Source organism: Stomoxys calcitrans, chromosome 1, assembly GCF_963082655.1.
Source record: "Stomoxys calcitrans chromosome 1, idStoCalc2.1, whole genome shotgun sequence".
In the NCBI taxonomy this organism is placed as follows: Eukaryota; Metazoa; Arthropoda; class Insecta; order Diptera; family Muscidae; genus Stomoxys; species Stomoxys calcitrans.
The window spans coordinates 100,675,035-100,697,265 of NC_081552.1; the positions used below are offsets into that span (position 1 = coordinate 100,675,035).

The following is a 22,231-nucleotide window of genomic DNA, read 5'->3' on the forward strand; positions in this document are numbered from 1 at the left end:
CAAACTCCATATAAAAAAAACGTCAGCGAAATGCTGGAGGAAACTAGACGAAAAAGTAGTATTCTGTTTATAGTGAGGAAAATGGCAAAAAGAAATTTTAGTGGCAACGCTTGACATCATTGTCGGCATCATTATTGTTTTAATGATTTCATTTCAAATTTATAAATTCATTAATTGCAATTCCATTTAGCAATCATATTTAAAATGTGAAAAAAAACATTATTTGGCTTTAGTATACAAAAATTAAGTTTAATTTAAAGTCATTCATATCGGACAAAAACGTATAAATGTTTATCTTCATGGAACTAATGAGATTTGCATTCTCGACTACATCATTGGCTTAGCGCCAAAAATAAAGTTAAGCTCCAATTGGACGCTTACTTTCCGTTCATCTGTCTCTGTCCGCCCGCAGATCGTAATGTTTAATGTAAGTATTAGTTGTTTCAAAAATAAATATAAAAGGGTAAAAATTAGTTTACTTGGCCCTACTCGGCCAAGACAAAAATCCCTATGGAAAACTCCTACCTGACTAGAGAGAGCTCTTTCTACTGGGGAAGGGCAAGGACCATAAAGTCATGAGAAGAGTCCAATAAAATATGAGTATCGGGCAAAAACTGCCTGCTTTTTTCTTTATAAACTAATTTCTTTGTCCTTTTCTCTTTTAAGTTATGGGTTTTCTGTCAAAAGTTCGTGTGCTGTATTGGGTATGAGTCGCAAGCAATCACCTGGGGCACTGCGGACTGCCGGTGCCTTTACTGAAGTCCCACAATGGTGCAGAGGAGGTGAGCCTTTGGATTACCGATCCGCCTGTTTAATTTATTTATGTTTAATTTATTTATGTAGATTAGCTTGTAATTCAGTTTTGTATTTGCTTGTAGTTTAGCTTAATGATAAGGTTAGCGTGTAATTCACTTTTGTAGTTCATCTTTTGACTTTAACGTGTAATTCTTGGCTTGTAACTCCGATCTTTAAGGTTAATTTGTATTTCAAATTTCAGATTAGCTCGTAATTTAGCTTTAAGATTAGGTTGTAATTTAGTTCATTAAGATTAGTTGGTAATTTAGCTTTAAAATTAGTTTGGAATTTAGTTCTTCACGATTAGCTTTTAAAGTAGTTGTCTTTCTTTATTATTTTTTTTTTTTATAAAATATACAGAACGGTCTGCTTTGAACTTTAAATTTTTTGTTTATTCAAAACTTTTTTTTCAAAATCATCATTGTGGTTGTTAGGGTATAATAGCACCCGCTGTTATTCCTCTTCTTGTCTCAATATCAAATCACCGCACTTTGCCATTAGCTAGCTATTTTTTCGGTTCGTTCAGACTCAATCCAGCTCCCGCTTGCTCACCTCCGGCTTGCTGCACAGTCAAAAGGAAAAAGAAAGATTTTCCTCCTTGGGCCAGTTGCCTGCGTTGTCATTTGTCCCATCATGGCGCAACACTGATACTACCCGTGTGGTAATTTGGTTCTGAGGCATGGGTACATGTGAAAGCAGATGAGGCAGTGCTTGGAGTATTTGAGAGGAAGACTCTTCGTATGAACCACGACCTGTATGACGACGAAAGCATAGTTACACGTATCAAAATACAACGGCTGCGTTGGCTTGGTCATATTGTCAGAATGGATGAAGAAGCTCCAGCAAAGAAGTCTTTAGAAGGCAAACACGGTGGTATACGCAAACCAGGGCGACCAAAAGCCCGATGGAAAGATCAAGTGGTGGAAGACTCCTCGAAACTTGGAGTCAGAGATTATAAAATGAGCGAAGAAGATCGAGGCGCTTCGAACGCTATTTTACGTTAGGCTAGTGGCACAAATGTTCCGTCATAGCCAATTAATGTAAGTAAGGTTTAAACACCTCGCGCATGTTTCTTGTTTTGTTTCACTGTCAAACATCTTCACTTTGGTCTGTAATTTAACCATGAATTGTCTTATAAACGAACAATTTGCAATTTATTGAATTTTATCATCAAAATGCGTGCTCTCTTAAGATGGTTTATCGCGCGCTTCTTCCATTTTACGACGAAGCTCATTTTTGGTTCAATGGGTACGTAAATAAACAAAATTGTCGATTTTGGAGTGAATATCAGCCAGAAGCATTGCAAAAGCCCAGAAAAAGTCACAGCTTGGTGCCGTTTATTGGCTGGTGGCATCATTGGACCGTACATCTACAAAGATGATGCGAATCGTAACGTAACTGTGAATGGTGAGCGCTACTGTGAAATGATATCCAACATTTTTGCCCAAAATGCAAGAGCTTGGGTGACATGTGGTTTCAGCAATAATGTGCCACACAGCAGGTGTAACAATGGACTTGTTGCGAGGCGAGTTCGGTGAACATTTTATTACACGTTCGGGACCGGTCAATTGGCCTCCTAGATCGTGCGATTTAACGCCTTTAGACTATTTTTTATGAGACTATGTTAAAGCCAAGATAGCATAGTGCCAAGATATATTCATTTACAGGTAGTGGCAGTTGCCCAACAACAAAATATTGAGTGCACTATCTGTCAAAATCAGTGATTAGTGCAACTCTGGTTTTGAGTACGTAACTAGTTCGCGCCATTTTTTGCTGTTAGTGTGTGTTATGGTTCTTAACTATAATACAGAACTCGTTGACAGATAGTGCGCTTCGAATGAAAAAAATGTACTTAGCTGTTTACAGTACACTACCTGGTAATTATGTCATGGGTAGTGCCCCGTAAACAGCTGTGAGTACTCTTTTTTTTTCTCGTGGAGTTACTATCTGTCAACGAGTTTGGTTGTGTGGGTGTATTATAGTTAAGGATGATATGACCCACAAACAACGAAAAATGGCGCGAACTAGTAACATACACAAAACCAGAGTTGTTTAATCACTGATTTTGACATATAGTGCACTCAATATTTTGTTATTAGGAACTGTCATTACCTGTAAATGTTTACACAGACAAGCCCGTTTCGATTGACGCATTGGAAGAGAACATTGAAGCATTTATTGGTGAAATACCGGCCGAAATGTTGGAAAGAGTATGCAAAAATTTGACTAAGCGGATGGACCATTCAAACATTAAATTACATGGACCGTACTATCGATTCAAATAAATGTTTCATGCATTTTTTTGAATAACATGTGTTTTTTTTTGAAAAACTTACCTATAGCTCTTAAAAAAATGACCCTTTAGATAGTTCAAAAGCAGTGCAATTTTGCTTCCTGTAGATATCAAAGATGGATGATTTGTTTAGCGAGATTGTTGCTCCAGAAGTTTTAGACCAGTTATTTATTCCTAAAATGACATTTTCAAAAAGATTATTTGTAGAGTTGTTATCCTTGCAGGTACTGAGTATGAATAAGTCGTCAGCGTAGAGACAGTGATATTGGCCAGAAAATGAGTTTACTATTTTACCTATTTCGAAAAAAGCTATTTGGAAAAGAAGAACCCATAATGGTGATCCCTGAGCTATTCCGTTGCTCAATGGAAACTGGAGAGAAAAGCAATTATTAAGAATTGGATATATTCATACACATTAAAAAAAAAGTTACCCAATGGTTGAGTTAAAATAAACGACGCTTAAGACATTTTTATCCGTTTTTAGTTCACAGAAAAAATATAGACCTATATTTGACCGATTAAATATAGCATTGACTTATAAAAAAGTTTTCAAACAAGGTGTAAACTGCTTAATTAATTTTTGACGTAGTAATTCAATTTACGTTTGCATCCCGGCAAGTGATTGGTTAACAAGGCATAATTAATTAAATTTTTATTTCATTACTAGCTGACCCGGGCCCGCTTCGCTGCACCTTCTTTTACTTTATATGGAACAAAAGTTTCCTTGGAATATTCATTTTCGACAATTAAAGATCTTTTAGTGAAATACCATGCTACGAATATAGTATATCGCTTGGCTAACAGTTTAACAATAAAAGTTCCTTTATCTGAATCCCATATGATCTTTATTGGTCTACGAATTTAAGTTTGGATGTAAGGTGTACTCCATTCTTAAAATACTTAATTTCAGCCCGATATTCTCATGATGTCTGACTTAGTGGTGTTTTCGGGGGAGAGGTGATCCCCCTGAAAAAATATCAGCAACGTGCTCTTCTCTCAAATACCATTTATTTAAACGCCATATTGCCATTGGCTTAAGAGGAGTTTACAGGATGAGGCGTCCCCCAAACAAATGGCCCTAAAATAGGTTATCAAATTCGTTTTCTAATCTCATTTGAGCCACATATTGGCATGGTCGAAACATTTTTTCCCTTTGGGGGTGTTTTGGGGAAGGGGTGATGCCCTAAATACATGGTCCTACATTTGGATATCAAATTCATATTCTACTCCCCAATACTTTTATTAGAGCCCCATATTGCGATGGTCACTAAAAAATTCCTGTTTGTGGGGTATTTTGGGAAAGGGGTAGACCCCCAGAAAATTGGTCCCGAAAATGGGTATCATTTCTTGCTCTACCCCCCAATAATTTTCATTTAAGCCCCACATTGACATGGTCGGTAAATATGCCCGATTTAGGGGTGTTTTGGGGTGTGGGGTGGTCCCCCCAATTCTAAGCCCTGAAAATATATCAGCAACGTGCTCTACTCTCAACTATCTATATATCATTTATTTGAACCCCATATTGCCATTGCCCTCAAAATTTGATATTAAATTCGTTCTCTAATCTCATTTCAACTCCTTATTGCAAAAGTCAGCAAATATGTCCGGTTTGGGGTATTGGCCCTAAAAACTATAAATATTTAGTTCCACCCTCTTTAAGACCCAAATTGTTTTGGTGAGCAAATACGTCCTATTTGGGAGTTGTTATGGTGGTGGGACGTCCGCTAGACAGTTGGCCCCTAATGTTGATATCAGATAGGTGGTCTACTCCCACATACCTTTAATTTGAGCCCCATATTTCCATAGTCGGCAAACATGCCGGCTTGGGGGTGTTTTGGGGGATGGGCGGCCACTCAGTGAGTTGGCCTTGAAAATATATATCGGATTCGTGTTCAACTTTAAAAACCCTCTTATTTGAGCCTCATATTGCAATAATCGAAAAATACTTACTATTTGGGTGGTTTTGGGGGGGTGGGGTGGCCCCATAGACACTTTTCCCGAATATTGATATCAGATTTCATTTGAGCCCCATATTGCTATGGTCGTAAATTTGTCCCCTTTGGGGGATGTTTTTGAGGAAGTGGCGGCCCCCCGAACGCTTTGTCCCATAGTTGGATATCAGATTCGAATTCTACACTCAAATACATTTTATTTAATCCCCATATTCCTATGGTCGGTAAATATGTCCGATTTAGGGGTGTTTTGTGGGTTGGGGTGGTCCACCTAACACTTGGTCGAACAATTGGATATCAGATACGTTTTCTTATCCTAAATACCTTTCATTTGAGACCCATATTGTCTTAGTGGTCTAAATATATGTTTGGTAGGTTTTAGGGTGGGGCAGCCCCCCTTGGTACCCCATCCGAAATTTGGATACCAAATTTTTATAAATATCGCTTAAATCGCAATACCCATCTCCGAGATCTGGCGTTTCTTAAAATTAGGGTAAGGGGGAGGGTCCGCCCCCCTTCAGATATCAAAAATTGTAGTTCCCTTTTTTCACCACGGGGTCATTATGCACCATCTGTGAAAATTTCAAGAAAATCGGTTCAACCATTTCTGAGTCTATAAGGAACACACAAACAAACACAAATTGATTTTTATATATAAGAAGATTGTCTAAAATTTTGTTTTTTATCTTTGCGTGTAGTATATTATTATATTTCCACTATGAAAAAATCCACATTATGCTTTTAAAGGAAGGATTTCCTTAGTAGCAGTCAAAATATTTGGCGATTGCAATCACAACTCCATTTGAAGTTCATAGAAATCATCAAAAATTCAAGTATTTGGCTTATTAAACCTTTTTGTAAATTCAATATGAACGCATTTTTTCATATTTGCCATGTTTGTACGTGTGTGACCATCTGTTAAGTAGCTCAAAATTGAAAATATAAATTTCATGAAGATATTTATCGATTCAAATATTATACACTTATTTTTGCTTTAGAGGAACTCATCAAACTGTGCAACGGGTGTGAACGTTTTTTCTACATGATTATGTTCTATTCTATTCATATGATTTCAAACATTCCTTCATATACTTACCATAGTTTAACTCATTTCCCCACTGTAAATTCTAATAAAAAAACCACACAACACAAAAAAGTACTACACAACGGAAGAAATTTGGGAACGCTTATTTACCAAGCCTTTATTACGTACTAAGCATCAAATGTCACTATCATTTGTGAAGTTATTTGGACTTGAAAGGCGAAAAATAGAAGACGAGAGGCATGCGAATGCCACTTAGTACAGCGAGTCATTTCTCATAACTCTAGGCCGCGGCGATAAATTCGAAACACAGACACAACAACGAGGCCACCGTAGCGCAGAGGTTGCATGTCCGCCTATGACGCTGAAAGCCTGGGTTCGAATCGTGGCGGGACCATCAGAAAATGTTTTCAGCGGTGGTTTTCCCAACATTTGTGAGGTACTATGCCATGTAAAAATTCTCTCCAAAGAGGTGTCGCACTGCGGCACGTTGTTTGGGCTCGGCTATAAAAAGGAGGCCCTTTATCATTGAGCTTTAACTTGAATCGGACTGCACTCTTTGATATGTGAGAAGTTTGCCCCTGTTCCTTAGTGGAATGTTCATGGGAAAAATTTGCAAAAAATTAGCAATTTGACACAACAACGATTTGTGTGATCAGTTAAACTTTTGAAAATGACAGTGAGACGCTTTCACATACAGCGAGTTATTTCTCGTAAATCACTGTAGCGGCGATGAATTCGAGTTACAAATACTCGCAAGCACTGAATGGTGGTTGTTTTTCAAAATTATCTACTTAACAGCAACTAAATAGTTCATTTTACTCAATCTTCAGTGTTTAGCTCTACTGTAGTCTTCAAATACAACATCATGTGCGTTCAGCATTCACGAATTCAGCAAAAAAAGAAACCAATGAATGGTTTTGTGCAGGGTTTTGGTATGAACGACGAACTGTATGAGATGTATGACGACGTCAGCATAGTTATGTTAAGTTAGGTTAGGTTTAAGTCCATTGTGATACCACAGGAACAGAAGAAGGAAGATGCCTTCTAGTTCCTACCATTGAACCATCCAGATCGCTTTAAAAAGCCCAGTAACTTCTGAATGTTCACATCCGCTAAATCAGACAGGTTCTCAAAGAAATGAGAATCTAAAGTGGAACTCCTTCTATCTGCTAGTGCGGGACACACACACAGAAGGTGTTCAATAATCTCTTCTTCCTCGATGTCCCTACAGCTTCTGCAAAAGTCGTTGCTGGCTACCTTCAGTCTGTCAGCATGGACACAATGACTGAGACGTCGAAAAGCAGACCTCTTCAAGTCAGGATGAGGCCACAAAGTTTTGGAATGCTCAGAACCCCCTTTTGTGACCATCTATCATTCGTTGTCCTTCGGGCCTGGTCCGAAAAACTTAACTCACATGTCGCTAGAGGCATACCCACAGATTGCAGTCTCCCTGGAGTGTGTGAGGTAGTTCATAGTCTCGCAAGCTCGTCCGCTTTAGAATTCCCTGGAATATCTATGTGGCCCGGCACCCAGAACAGGTGAATTTTGAACTGTTCAGCCATCTCGTTGAGAGATCTGCGACATTCGAGGGCGGTTTTTGTGTTCAGAAATACGTTCTCCAGGGATTTAATGACTGCCTGGCTGAGAAGATATTTATGCCAATCGTCGTAATGACATTATATCTTAGACATTCCACCACTTCCTTAATTGCAAGGATCTCTGCTAGATACACACTGCAGTGGTGGGGCAACCTCTTCAAAATGACCAGTTCTAGAACTTTAGAGTACACCCCAAAGTCCACCTGGTCGTTTAGTTTGGAACCATCCGTATAGAAGTCTATGTAACTTCTGTTACCAGGGATATCGCAGTTCCAATCGATTCTATCAGGAATAGCGGCTCAGCTAAGGTGTAAACCACACTGCCTGGAACATCGGATATTGTATCAAGTATAACACAGTATCCGTAGCCGCCATATGACCAATGAGAAAGCTCCCTTAACCTCACGGCAGTGGTCGCTGCAATTTGGGTAGTCACAATGTCCAGAGGCATAAGATGTAGCATTGAAATCAGTGCATCAGATGGTGTCGTCCTCAGTGCGGTTGTGATGCACAAACAAGCCATCCTTTGGATCCGGTTAAGTATTGAGCAGTAGGTGGATTTTTGAAGCGCCGTCCACCAGACCACAACATCATATAGCATAATAGGTCTGTCAACTGCAGTATATACCCAATGCATAACACGCGGTCTAAATCCCCAACTTTTGCCAAAGGCCCTCTGGTAGGTGTATAGGACAAGAGTGGCCTTTCTTGCCCATTCCAAAATGTTGGGAGTTTAATTTCCTGTCCAACAAAACACCCAGGTATTTTGCGCTTTCTGTAAATGGGACATTCTCTCCACCCAAGGAGATAGGTTCCACTGTAGGCAACTTGTATCTCCTGCTGAAAAGAACTACTTCTGTATTGCACGGATTTATACCCAGACCACTTTCGGTAGCTCACTTTGCTGTTGCACGTAGAGCTTCCTGAAGTATCTCTTAGAGCGCAGGGAAACTTTCCCCTAACCGTAATTGCCTCGTCATCAGCATACGCATACGCCAATCCCATGGCAGCCGGTTGTACGCACCGGTTGACCCGATGGAATCCTCATCGGCAAGGGCTGCCGACTCAGTGTACGTGTTCGCCTTTTTTCGTCATGGGAGAGGCACATCCCGGAGTGCCTTCTCAGCACGCTTCTACTCCGTGCCGGGATTGAAAAGAAATCCGAACCCTGGTTCTGTTCGGTTTGCCAGAACCGCCTTAATCATCGGTCGGTGTCGGTGAGGTGTAACCGGTGCATGGAGTGGGTACATTTCCGATCTTGCTCTGGCCTCGCTTCACTACAGGAGTATAGTAATACTGGCTATGTCGTAAGATGCTGTGCGAACATAGCCAGCAGTGGGTCACGAACGTCGTCGTCGTCGTCTATGTGACCCCTCCGATCTCTCCCGTACGGCAATTTACGCAACGGCAGCATCCCAGCCCAAATATTGCCAGGCCAGTGTCGGGAAGTGCATCGTTCTGCAGTTAAACTGCAACGGACTTCGTGGCAAGATCGATGAGATTGAGGACTTTATGAGTCGGAAGAGCATATTGGTCGCAGCGATCTAGGAGACAAAGCTGACCAACACCTGCAGCTTGCACAGTTGTCAGGGTTACAATGTGCTACGTAAGGATCGCTCAAGGAATGGAGGTGGGGGATTGGCCTTCGTAATACACCATTGCGTGCAATATAGACCTATCTCGCCTGTGCATGGCGCTAGTGGCCCCCTACATGGAATGCAGTCAGGTCAGGCCGGTTGATAGCTGTGTCCCGATTAATGGCCAGGCTTACAACCCCGACATAAGTGGGTTGCTTTCGGGCCATAATCGTCTGGTTCTAGGGGACGTTAATGCGCATAACACGTCATGGCATTCTCCCCTAGGTAACGACCAGCGTGGCATAGCTTTGGCACAGCAGATTGAAAGCTCCACGTTTTGCAGGTGAATGAGGATGCCCCCACTAGGATTACGAGGTGCAGCAGCTCGACAGACATCTCCATTGCATCCCCTGATCTCCTGAGTAACGTATCCTGGCAAGCCGTCATCTCTTTGGGGTCAGACCACCTCCCCATAATTCTCACCATCGACCGACCACCCGACTTCATAACCTCTGAGCGCCGGACGTTTATCAATCATATGAAGGCCGATTGGACTGGTTTCAGAGAGTATACCAATCGCCGCTTCAGTGAACTGCCACCCCCTCTGATGCGCTTGTGGCCGAGAGTAAATTCCGAGACATCATTAACGCAGCAGCCGCTCGCTTTATACCAGCCGGTCGAATACCCCAAGTGCGGCCCAATTTCCAGGCGCAAGCAGTGGTACTCGCAGATGAACGTGATTGGATTCGTGCTATGGACCCCGCTAACCCCAGAATCAGCGAGCTGAATCTGGAAATAAACAGGGTAGGCAACGAACATAAGCGGAATTTGTGGCTGGAACACCTGGAGCAATGTAACTTAGGCACCGGTGTAGGCAAACTGTGGTCTACTGTTAAGTCACTCTCGAACCCCGGTAGACGGGATGGCAGGACCTCAATCACTTTTGGCGAAATAACCGTGACTGATCCGAAGAGATGCACCAGGTTGTTCAACCGTCAATTTATTGTGTATCCCGAGAGAGACAGGGTAAGGAGGAGAGCCATTCGCCGTATTCGTGGTCTCCGAGCCGATGAACAGCCATCACAAGTTACCGTGGGCGAAGTTACGAATGTCATCCGTGGCGCCAAATCATATAAGGCGTTGGGCCCCGACGGAATCTCCACATTGATGTTGAAGAATCCGAATTCACCTGGAGTTGAGTACCTTACCACTGCCCCCAACCTGTCTTTGAACCCTCATATAGTTCCCGATGACTGGAAAATGGGCAGAGTGATCCCGCAACTGAAGCCTGGAAAAGACCCGAGTTTGGGGAAGTCGTACAGACCGATCTCCCATCTCTCACCAGTGGCAAAGACGCTTAGGCATTACTCATCCCGAGCCTCGTGGGTGAATTTCCATTCGCCGAGCACCAACATGGATTTCGAAGACTGCACAGCACAACAACAGCTTTGCATGCCATCACCGCACACATTTGCAGTGGCTTCAATCAGCCCAGGCCATGTGATAGGACGGTCCTCGTGGCACTGGACCTATCAAGGCATTCGATACAGTCAGCCATGCCAAATTATTTGAGGGCACCGCCAACACGTCCCTCCAGCCAGGCCACGAATTAACTGTGTGGTTGCCGGAATTTAGGGATAAAAAGTCGAAACAAGGTGGGGTGATATCTCCGGCACTGTTTTTAACCTCTACCTATCCTCCATTCCATCCCCTCCAGACGGCATAGAGATCGTATCATATGCGGACGATTGTATGATCATGGCATCAGGCCCCCCACCAATTGATGACATCTGCGATAGGTTGTACGTCTACCTCAACGAGCTTGCCTCATATTTCGCTGCAAGAAATCTGAAGATATCCGCCACCAAATCTTCAGCCACATTGTTCACCACAAATACGCTTGAGGTGAATACTGACCTGACTGTGACGGTCGATGGAGAAATGATTCCGACCATCAAGTGTCCCAAAATACTTGGCGTCACATTTGACAGCTCTTACACATTCTCCCCACATGCCACAGCAATCTGCGATAAAGTCAAAAGTAGAAACAAGGTCCTCAAGTCACTTGCTGGCAGCACGAGCTGCGTTAATGATGTCTCGGAATTTACTCTCGGCCACAAGCACATCAGAGGGGGGTGGCAGTTCACTGAAGCGGCGATTGGTATACTCTCTGAAGCCAGTCCAATCGGCCTTCATATGATTGATAAACGTCCGGCGCTCAGAGGTTATGAAATCGGGTGGTCGGTCGATGGTGGGAATTATGGGGAGGTGGTCTGACCCCAAAGAGATGTCGGCTTGCCAGGATACGTCACTCAAGAGATCAGACGATGCAATGGAGATGTCTGGCGAGCTGCTGCACCTCCTCGTAATCCTAGTGGGGGCATCCTCATTCACCATGCAAAACGTTGAGCTTTCAATCTGCTATGCCACGCTGATCGTTACCTAGGGGAGATTGCCATGACGTGTGTTGCGCATTAAAGTCCCCTAGAACCAGACGATTATGGCCAGATAGCAACCCACTTATGTCGGGGTTGCAGGCCTGGCCATTAATCGGAACACAGCTACCAACAGGCGGTATGTACACGTTGTATAGCTCTATCTCGGCAGTACCAGACCTGACTGCTATCCCCATGCATTCCATGTAGGGGTCACTAGGGCCATTCGCAGGCGAGATAGGTCCATATTGCACGGAATGGTGTATTACCTCCATTCCTTGAGCGATCCTTACGTAACACATTGTAACCGTGATAACTGTGCAAGCTGCAGGTGTTGTTCAACTTTGTCTCCTGGATCGCTGCGACCTACTCATAAAGTCCACAATCTCATCGATCTTGCCACGAAGTCCGTTGCAGTTTAACTGCAAGAACGATATACTTCCCGGCACTGGCCTGGCAATATTTGGGCTGGGATGCTGCCGTTGCGTAAATTGCCGTACGGGAGAGGTCGGAGGGGTCACATAGACCGACGACGAGGACGCAGAAGGCGACGACGACAACGCTTGTGACCCACTGCTGGCTATGTTCGCACAGCATTGTGCGACATAGCCAGTATGACTATACTCCCGTAGTGAAGTGAGGCCAGAGCAAGATCGGAAATGTACCCACTCCATGCACTGGTTACACATCACCGACACCGACCGATGATGAAGGCGGTTATGGCAAACCGAACAGAACCAGGGTCCGGGGTTCTTTTCAATCCCGGCACGGACGAGAAGCGTGCTGAGAAGGCACTCCAGGATGTGCCTCTCCCATGACGAAAAAAGACGAACACGTTCATTGAGGCGGCAGCCCTTGCCTTTGAGTATTCCGGTGCATACAACCGGCTGCCATGGGATTGAGCCGACTAGGTCGTATTCCAGGCGACCTCCAGGGATCTTTGCACAAGATATGTTTCTATCAACCTCTCAAGAGTCTTCAGCATAAGGGATGACCGACTAAAAGGACGAAAATCTTTCGCCTTCGTGTGGTAGGGTTTTCCTGTTTTCGGAATGAAAATTACCTTAGTGTTCCTCCATCCCACAGGTATATATGACATTCTGATACAAGCAGAGTATATATTCCTAAGCCAGGGAACCAGTCTATCAGACACAACTTGTAATTCAACCGGTGATACATAATCAGGGCCTGGCGACTTAAAAAGAGTCAGACACAATTTGCGGCTCAGACACAATTTCCCTAATAAACTCGAACGAATGCATAGCAGTGACAACCCCTTCTGGCGCCACGTTGTCTGTTGCAGATTTTTCCGGGAAATGTGTATTAACGAGTAGTTCTGGTGTTACCTCACTAGAAATTGCCCATACATTGTCTGACTTATGGAAATACCCCACCGTAAAAGGTCTCGAGGAAAGAATATTTCCTTAGCCTAGAGGCCTCAGACGTATCCTTCACGGAGTCGCAGAATTCTACCCAGGATTTGTTCTGAGCCTTTCTAAGCTCGCCGTTGTATTTTCTTAGATAAGCCTTATAGGTATCCCAATCGTGTGGTGCTCCTGTGGCTTTCGCTCTGTTGAAGACTTTTCAGCAGTCCTTCCATAGATCAACACGCTCTGGGGTCCACCATAGCGGTCGCTGTTTGTCCCTTGGCTTGGCACTAGGGTATGCTGACAAAAGCGAGCCATTCAGGGCCTTCGTGATCCGCTTGACCACTATGTCTATATCCTCCGTAGTTTCCACTTCCTTTTCAAGTCTAGAAGGGATAGAGGTGCAGAATTTGTGCCGAAATTTATCCCAATCCGCCTTTCTTCTGTTTAGTCGAGGGACCACTACTCCAGTATTTTCTCCAAGGCTAAAACTAATTTAACGATGATCAGAGCTGTGGTCATCCAACACTTCCCAGCCGCATATTCTTCCACTTATATCTTTCGATAAAAGGGTAATATCTAGTACCTCCTGCCTGTTCTTGGTAATAAAGGTCGGTTTATCCCCTTTATTACAAATCGCCAGATCGCAACTTTTAATATATTCAATAAGCAGCTCACCACTTTCCGAACTTCACCTTACATCCGAACTTCCCAATATCTGGTGATATGCATTAGCATCACTTCCAACAATGAGGCTTTTCTTCCCTACAGAAGCAGCTTCAACCAGCGACTTAAGGTTTGAAGGCGGCATCTCTGAATCGTGTGCATTATATAGGGAAGCCAGCCAGTAATGAAACTTGTTTATTTCAAGGCTGGCTACTACTAAATCTTCAGTGCTTAGCGACGGAAGAAGAAAAACATTTAGACTACCCTTTGCAAGAATACAGGCCGCCCCGTACCCTTGAGAAGTTTAAATCCCGGAATTCTTAGTCCACGTACCATTCCTCCACACACCCATGGTTCCTGGATAAGAAGCACGTCAAATCGCCCAGCTATCAGGAGGACCTTTAGTGCCGCCGAAGCGGCCAATCTGTAGAAACTGGACCATAGTCAGGATTCAGAACTTCCGCCACTGTTGTGTTAGCCTCGTCTTCTGACTCCACCAGGAGTTCACTCTCACAAGATTCGTTAGAACTTGTTATGATGAGCTTCCGTACGCATCCTGGGGCAGGTGAGAAAGCTGTGGAATCACTCTTCCTCAGGACACTGGGCACTTGCGGTGTGGACGATTTCTCCTTAGATTCTTCACTAACTGCTGCCGTTGAAGTACTTTCTGAGTTCCCTGCTTCCCCGTTGGCGCGCAGTTCGAGCCCAGTCCAACTTTGTGACCCACTCACACAGGGCTTGTCGGGTCCCGTTTCGATGCCATCCCCTCCTGTCTAGATTGTGGCTGGGGGATTTTCAGTCTACTGCAATCAGGCAAGTGTTCAGCAACAACTGCTGAGTCGTCTCCTGATTCCCCAACCCTACCGCTTCTATAGACCTTCAGTTTCAACTTGTTGAATCCGTAGAATACAACCCCTTCAGACTTGTTGAGGTCTACGAGACAGCCGGAGTTTAGTACGAATACTGCATGTCTCCGGTCACCATCAGTCTCATCTAATCTACCAATCTTCCAGTCGGTGGTTAAAAGATTGGGATTACATTCCCTTAGTCTTCCAAGTATCGCTTCAGGATCTGAGGGAATCCTTGGTATCCAAGCATGCGCCATTGGTCGAGAAGGAATATCTTATTTCTTGACTAAATCTAGTGCAGCACCTGGCCAGATCTCACCAATCTTTTTTAGCGTACAACGATACATTTCAATTGAGCGTTGATCGCCGAAGGCAATTAGTCTGTATCGGCCTCGATACCAGCCTGTATCGTCACAAACTGGAGGAGACCCAGGAAATTCCGCAAGGATATCGGAGTATACTGATGACAGTGCATTGACAATCCCACTCCAATTATTCCTGGGTATGCAGCCCTGTTCTTCTCCCTCGTCGACAACTGCCATCACCAAACTGTCCCTAGCGACAAAGGTTCTTGGACCCATCTTACTGTTGTTCGCCCTAGTTCTTTTAGGCATGGGATGCCCCGAGCCCAATTTAGGAAATATCAGTAAGAGTCTTAGGATCATTCGCACCAAGCCTCTCAATAAACCTGAGAGCGATGCGTCTTCTATTAGTCCAACCTCTTAAAGAGCGTGTTGGTTTGGCGGGGAAGGCCGATGGCCTGTCAAATTATAGGCATGTGCAGAAGGAATAGTTTCGGCCTTGTCCTTTAGACTCGGACCAGGTGTCTTCGTCAAGAGCCCCTGCTTACCAGTCGTCTGTCGGCTAGTGGAGCCTGGAGAAGCCAATCCACCAGTCGAGGTTTAGCATAGTTAAACGTATCAAAATACAACGGTTGCGTTGGCTAGGTCATGTTGTCAAAATGAAAGAAGAAGCTTCAGCGAAAAAGTCTTTTGAAGGCCATCACGATGGTACACGCAAACCGGGATGGCGAAAAGCCCCATGGAAAGATCAAGCGGTGAGAGACACCTCGCATAGCGCTTGGAACGCTATTCTACGTTCGGCTACTGTTCTGTCATTGCCAATTAAGGTTAAAGTAAGATTAATGTATTGTAGTATAAGTTATTGGCAGTTATTACGTTCATCACACATATGTTTATAAAGAATATGGGGCTTATCTTACAATTTTGTTGATTAGTTCCTACTCGACCTTTTTGTATTCAATTTTATATTGTTCTAATTCAAGCTCGAGGTCTTTCCGTTCTTTTTTTCTTTTTATTTATTCATCGATATAAAATGCATTTTCAAGATTTGATATATCTAAATGAAAAACAAAACACGAACAAAAACTTAAGGGTGAATGTCTTTGAAAATATTTCTTATATCGCTTTAAGTGCCCATCTTTTGGTATAAATCACAAACAACGCTATTGATTTTTCTTATATCTTTATTATTCTTTTCTCTCAAATTGTTTTCCAATTTTGTTTCCGGGTTTTATATCTTTCTGTTCGTTTTCACATGTATGTATATGTATTAATATATTGGTAATTAACTCTCCTTAAATTACATATGCTCAAACATGGGAGTGTGTGTGTGGGGGGGGGGGGGGGGGAGGGTATATATGGAGTAAATACATATTTCTGTATTTTATGTATGCATTATTTTATTATTATTAATAATTATTATATTATTTTGTTTATATAAAGACGTTTTATTTTATTATTAAGTTATGAAACTACTTAAAATTTAAAAACTAAACAAATGAAAATTCTTCATTGTTGTTGTTGTTAATAAATGTATATAAAAAGTTCGACTTTGCTGAGGGACTAAGCGAGGGGTCTGAACCAATGCAAAATAAAGTAGATATATATTAGGAAGTGGGAGAGAGAGAAAATAAAACCATTTAACAACAAACATTGATCAACGTTGAAAATAAATGATAATTTACTTAATGGCTTAAAGTGGGGGAGTCGAGATGGAGCAGGTAAAGTATTTCGGAGAGCCCTTGCAATAATATTTTCTTTAAAAGAAAATTTTAAAGTAAACGCATAGTAAAAACCACGTTGACTACAACTGGGTCTATGAAAGATGAGATGTATGGTTGAATTAGAAAAATGGTTTCTTTATTAAAGGTCCCCCGCCATAAAACACGTCAATGTTGTATTCAAAATGTAAAGTACACCAGAGTTATACTACATCACATTACGAAATTACATAGTGATTTGCGCTCGAAATTTGTACATTGACCATATACCAACTGGCGGTACGCTGTTATTTTTACATTGAGATCGACGTATTTGTTGGATCCTAAGTCATTACCTTACACTTTGAACATTTCGTTCATGAAATGGCGTGATTTTTTATGTGTCTGTTAATGTGATAATTGAGAAAGAGCTGTGTTGTAAGAAATGGTACTGAATACTCAATTTAAAATATTTTAATATCATATCAATCATGCATTAGCACGCATGACTGAATGACCGCTGAATTATCGGCTATTTATCTGTTTGGTTGTTGTGTTTTGTTGATGCTTTTAGTTTATATTATCTTTAGAACTGGATATAAAACAAAGCAAAACGCATTTAGCAAAATCAAACAAATATGTGATTTGCCATTATTTCTTGTTTTCAGGGAGGGTGTTTTGTATGAGTGTGTAAGTGTGTGAGTGTTTCTAATGCATAAAGTTACACTAATCTAATTTCTTCATCGATTTTAGAGCCCTTTCCCTTAATTGTTTTTCTAGATCTTCATTTACACCACCAAGTAGTAGTGAGGCGGTAGCAGTGGCCCTTGACGACCCCTTGTCATCTTTTTTGTAATTCATCTCGGTAGCGTTGTCATCATCACTGCTAGATGATGTATCAGCCTTCTTACTCCTCTTCTTGTGTTTCTTGTGTTTTTTGCTTTTCTTGCTGCTGTGCTTCTTGTGTTTCTTATGCTTCTTCTTTTTACTCGACTCATCATCGGAATCTGAAGAACTGTCGTCGGAATTGCGTTTAGAAGATTTTTTGGACTTCTTTCGTTTTTTCTTTGCCACCGCTTGTTGATCATCAGATTCAGAGGAGTCATTTCTGGATTTCTTATGACTGGTTACCGACGCCGAATGCGTTCTTTTGCGCGACGAGGTAAAGGAGCCCCCTAGCTTCGACTTCACCTCTAGATCCATTCGTTCATTTTCCTCGGTCTCCGAATCTGACTTTTGCCTCTTCTGTTCTGATTTTTGCAATTTCTTGGATACGGAGGACGATGCTGCGTTGGTGTTTTCAGCGCTGGATTTGGAGCGTTTGTTGGAGGACGATGATGTGGAGTGCGCCATATCTGAAGCAGTCGCTTGTTTGCGTTTATCTGCCACCTCCAATTTCAATTTGTCGCGTTTTCTGTCTTCGTCGTCAGGGACCGTATGCGAAGCTTTTGTCTCCTTATTATTGGTTGTAGCTTTTGCTGCAGTCATTTTTGCCTTCTTTCGTCTATGCTTTTCATCTTCGCTGTCTTCAGAGTCACTACCACTCGATGAGGACTGTGTCTTACGGCCGACGGACTTAACAACATTTTCTGTTTTACTAGATTTGTCCTTAATTTTGTCCACAATCACCACGGCTGTTTTTTTATTACTAGATTCTTTTTGTGACTTATTATTGTGCGCCTTTTCTTTCTCCTTGCGCCTTTTACTTCTCTGTTGTTCATCATCTGAACTGTCATCATCATCATCACTTTCATCACTATCGTCTGAGCTATCAGAGGAACTTGAATCGCTTTCTTGTTTTGCTTTTTTGACAAATTTTTTGTCGGCCGGGGTTTTCTTTTGATTTGAGGCTACTGCAACTTCTAATACAGCTGCTACAGCCGCGGCTGCGGCCTGCTTGCGTTCATGTGGTTTAAGGAACGGTGAGGGAGTTCTGGATAAACTAACACTGTAGCGATCGCGACGTGCAGGGGGTAGAGGAGCTGATTTCTTCGTTTTCGGGATTTCATCATTAGCAGGTGGTGGTTCTGGTTTAGACTTATATTGATGTGGTGGAGGATCTTGTCTCGATGACTTGTGGGACTGTTTTTCATTTGTTTCTTCACGCGATAAATCGATAAGTCTAACTGGAGGTGCACAATATTCTACCGATGATCGACCTAAGATGAAAAAATATAATTATGAAATGTGGCATTGCTTTTTTGTTGCTTTTCTTATTACCTGTACTTTCACCGCGTGATCTATTAGATTCGCGACGATGTTTGTCGATTGATTTCTTGCTGGTGGAAGGTTTCTTCGGTGATAATTTAGTGTCAATGGCTCGTCCAAACACACTTGTCGGAACAACTACAATTTCATCTGATTGTCCATCTTCTTCCCAATTTGTACTGGTCGATTTTGAACGGCGGCTCTTGCTAGGCTTTGGCGACACCCTTACAGGAGATGTTGGACGACGTTCTAATGAGGTGTTACGCCTGTCTCTAGAAGGTCTTTGGGGCGAAAAGCGTTTTTGTGGTGAAAATTTGCGATATTGATTTTGAATCGGAGACATCCGTCTTTCTCGCGAGAATCGTCTCTGAGGCGAGCGTCGATCAAATCGGTTACCACCGCCGCCCATGGCACCCCTACCGCCTGCCATACCACCTCTATCTCTACTCTGACTTCGGCGGATCCATTGGTTCATACGGCCGCCACCTCGATTGCCACGATTATTACCTCGGAAGTTTCCAGGAGAGCGTCTGCGATTGAATCTTAAATAATAAAATATTTCAATAAAAATGTTAAATTCATTATGGAATTTATAATGCCATTTAAATGAACGATTCTTACCTCCTGGGAGACCTAGAACGGTTGCGAGAAAATGAACGAGGGCGTGAGCGTGATCTTCTTCGCGATCGAGAACGTTGCTGACGCCTATCTTCAAAACGAGGCGGCGTACGTCGGCGATTATGCATATAACCACCTCTGCCTCTGGTCCTAGAGTCGCCTCTTTTTGCGCCCCCGCCTCTACCAACGCCCATTTCACGATCATATGAACTGGCCGATGAGTCTCTATTGTTTCGATATTGACGCTTATTTTGCACACTATTTTTATTGCGTTTAAGCTCAAAGTTATCTTGCGGCGTTCCGTGGGAACGAGAGCGACTTGCAGACCGTGAACGGGAACGCTTCATAATGCGTTTATGATTTGAAATGTGAGACGAACGTGAGCGTGTACGAGAACGTAGGCTACGCGACCTAGTTCGTGTACGAGTACGTGAGCGGGTTCGTGAGCGTGCACTTCTTGAGCGTGTTATAGATCGGCTACGGGACCGTGATCGAGTCCGGGTACGTGAACGGGAACGCGATCTAGATGGAGATACACGCTGTGGAGATCGGGGTTTAGGCTTACGTTCCAGTGATAATCTACTACAGCTTCGACTACGAGAGAACGAGCGTTTATTTTGAACGGATTTGGTGGCAAAAGGATTTCGGGGGTTTTTGGGAACAGAATTCTTTTTTTCGTGGCCATTTTGTGCCGGATTTGAATCACGAGTTCCCGATCTCCTGCGTCTAGGCGACACTGATTTACGAGGTGGAGGACTTGGGTTTTTCTTATCCATAGATCTAGAGCGAGACTTTCGATTTCTAGATCTGGAGCGCTCACGTCGTTTTGGTGGAGCTGAAGCTGACCTTGACTTCTGGCGACGTGGATTACGATCCTTAGATCGCGATCGCTTCCTTTGGCGTTCCTGCGATCGTCGTCTTGGGGACCTCGAAGAACGCCTACGATCCTTTTCTCGGGAATCATTACGTTTGTTACGTGAGGGTGATGGACGATCACGGGGAGAACGATCCCTCTGTTTAGACCGATCTCTCGAACTTTTACGTGGAGATCTCGCACGCCTTGGCGACCTTTCCTTACTTACTGCCTTTTTCTCTCTCGACTTGGAGCGTGATCTCTCCTTTTTATCCTTTACAGAATCAGAGTTATTTGTAGATTTTTCATTGTTCTCTTTGTTTTTTCGTTCATCTGAATTGGAAGAGTTATTTTTAGCCGAAAGCTGTGACCTCACCTGTTCTATGGCACTTAAGGTACTTGGGGGCAGTTGTTGTTCTCGCTCCTTTTGTGTTAGTGTTCGTTCTTTACTACCCCCGCCAGAACCACGAGATCCTCCTCGGCCACGCCTATTGCGCTCACGGGAACGTGAACGCGATCGAGAACGGCCAGACCGTGATCTTGACTGTGAACGCGATCTATCATTTCTATCACGGTATCTATTTTCCTCATCTCTTTTTAGTATTTCGTCTTTTTTCTGCTGTATAAATTCAGCGGGTATGCCAGTATCACTTTCCTGAGCCGATAACAATAGAGCCCACAATTCTCCCATAAACTGTCGGGCATTTGGCCCATTTAAAAACCCTGTCATATTTATCTGCATTTTCTTGGGGCAAGGAAACTTATCCTCCTCCAGTTGATTGTATACAAACTCAGCGACAACATCATCTTCAATGTGCAAAATTTCGGTAATTTTTTTGCTGATCCACGGCCGTAAGACATCCAATTTTACTTTGGACATGTCGACCCGTTTGTTAAGACAGTCGCCAAATTTCATTTGCTTCATAAGTTTCTTTTCCTTGTCGCTGAAGCGGGTGTCCTGTTGTTGTGTGGTGCCCTAAAAGCAGAAAAGTAAGATTATACATTCATAGAGAAATTACTGAAATTCAAAATTTCTGAGAAAGAAAGAAGCTTTATTCACTAGTTTAGGAATGTTCAGAAAGTACATCTATGTTTCCATCTGTTTAACCAAGACATTATTCAATGCTTTTCGCAAGTGTCAAGGCTTCAGACCTTATTCTGCGTCATAACTGATATAGTCTTTTATAAGGGCCCATTGACATATAATTCCGTTTGTTTCTTTTTTATCATTTATCAAGGAACTTTTGTTGCATAACATCTGGTATATTAATTGATAGAGCTGACCTACCGTTTGAAATAGATGTGTTATAAGCATTGGAATTGAAGGTAAAACTGTTGCCAAGCTCTAAACAGGTATAGTGGAAATGGTATCATTGTAGGAAAGTTGACCACTCCCCATTCTATTCGGATAGAGATATGTGAAAATATTTGAAGTACATGCAATTGGCTGGTGTGCATGATGACGGCCAAAGATTTACTTGAAGTATTGAGATTTATGTATGTATATAAGCCAAATTGCCAGCAACACAACTGACCATGGTCCTGCCAACTCGCACACACACAAAAGGCCGTAATGGTCATGGGATTGATTCCCATCACAGATTCTGGTAAGTCGCAGCGAAATATAGCTAGATTTTCACTGGTCACCTAAAATTAGAACATAAATTTAATACACATTGTAATGAAGTGGGTTACTTTAGTAGGTACATACACATGCATTTTCACCATGACTGCAAATCGATTACTTAATTTTTCATTTGATTCTATACATTTATGGTGAAAATGTAGAATATGGCTTAAACTTGTAATTGCAAATGCAAATTTGCCCATGAACATTCCATTATGGAACAGGGGCAACTTTTCTCAAATTCGTAATTAGCATTTCATTCATATCATAGGTTATGAATCGATTTTGACCATACTTAGCACAGATGTTGGAAGGCATAACAAAACTACTCATACAAAATTTCGGAC

The 22,231-nt window shown here is 42.6% G+C and overlaps 1 protein-coding gene and 1 long non-coding RNA gene across 3 annotated transcripts in view; one reads left to right on the plus strand and one right to left on the minus strand.

Annotated features, from left to right (window-relative positions):
- Nucleotides 1-253: 253 nt before the first annotated feature.
- LOC131994185 (uncharacterized) lies at nt 254-3,564 on the plus strand. The gene is made up of 3 exons (XR_009396516.1): nt 254-427; nt 667-782; nt 3,313-3,564. It is a non-coding gene; the product is annotated as an uncharacterized LOC131994185 (long non-coding RNA).
- Nucleotides 3,565-17,219: 13,655 nt separating this feature from the next.
- Nucleotides 17,220-22,231, minus strand: part of LOC106093500 (serine/arginine repetitive matrix protein 1) — a 40,384-nt gene continuing 35,372 nt past the window's right edge. Inside the window, exons 3-6 of one of the 2 annotated variants that reach the window (XM_013260562.2) lie at nt 21,546-21,904; nt 19,408-21,233; nt 18,799-19,328; nt 17,220-18,737 (exon numbers count right to left, since the gene is read on the minus strand). In XM_013260562.2, coding sequence (XP_013116016.1) covers nt 17,305-18,737; nt 18,799-19,328; nt 19,408-21,233; nt 21,546-21,572 — 3,816 coding nt within the window. In that variant the 5' untranslated portion in view covers nt 21,573-21,904 and the 3' untranslated portion in view covers nt 17,220-17,304. The remainder of the gene's footprint in view (nt 18,738-18,798; nt 19,329-19,407; nt 21,234-21,545; nt 21,905-22,231) is intronic. The other variant, XM_013260563.2, reaches the window with a different exon arrangement.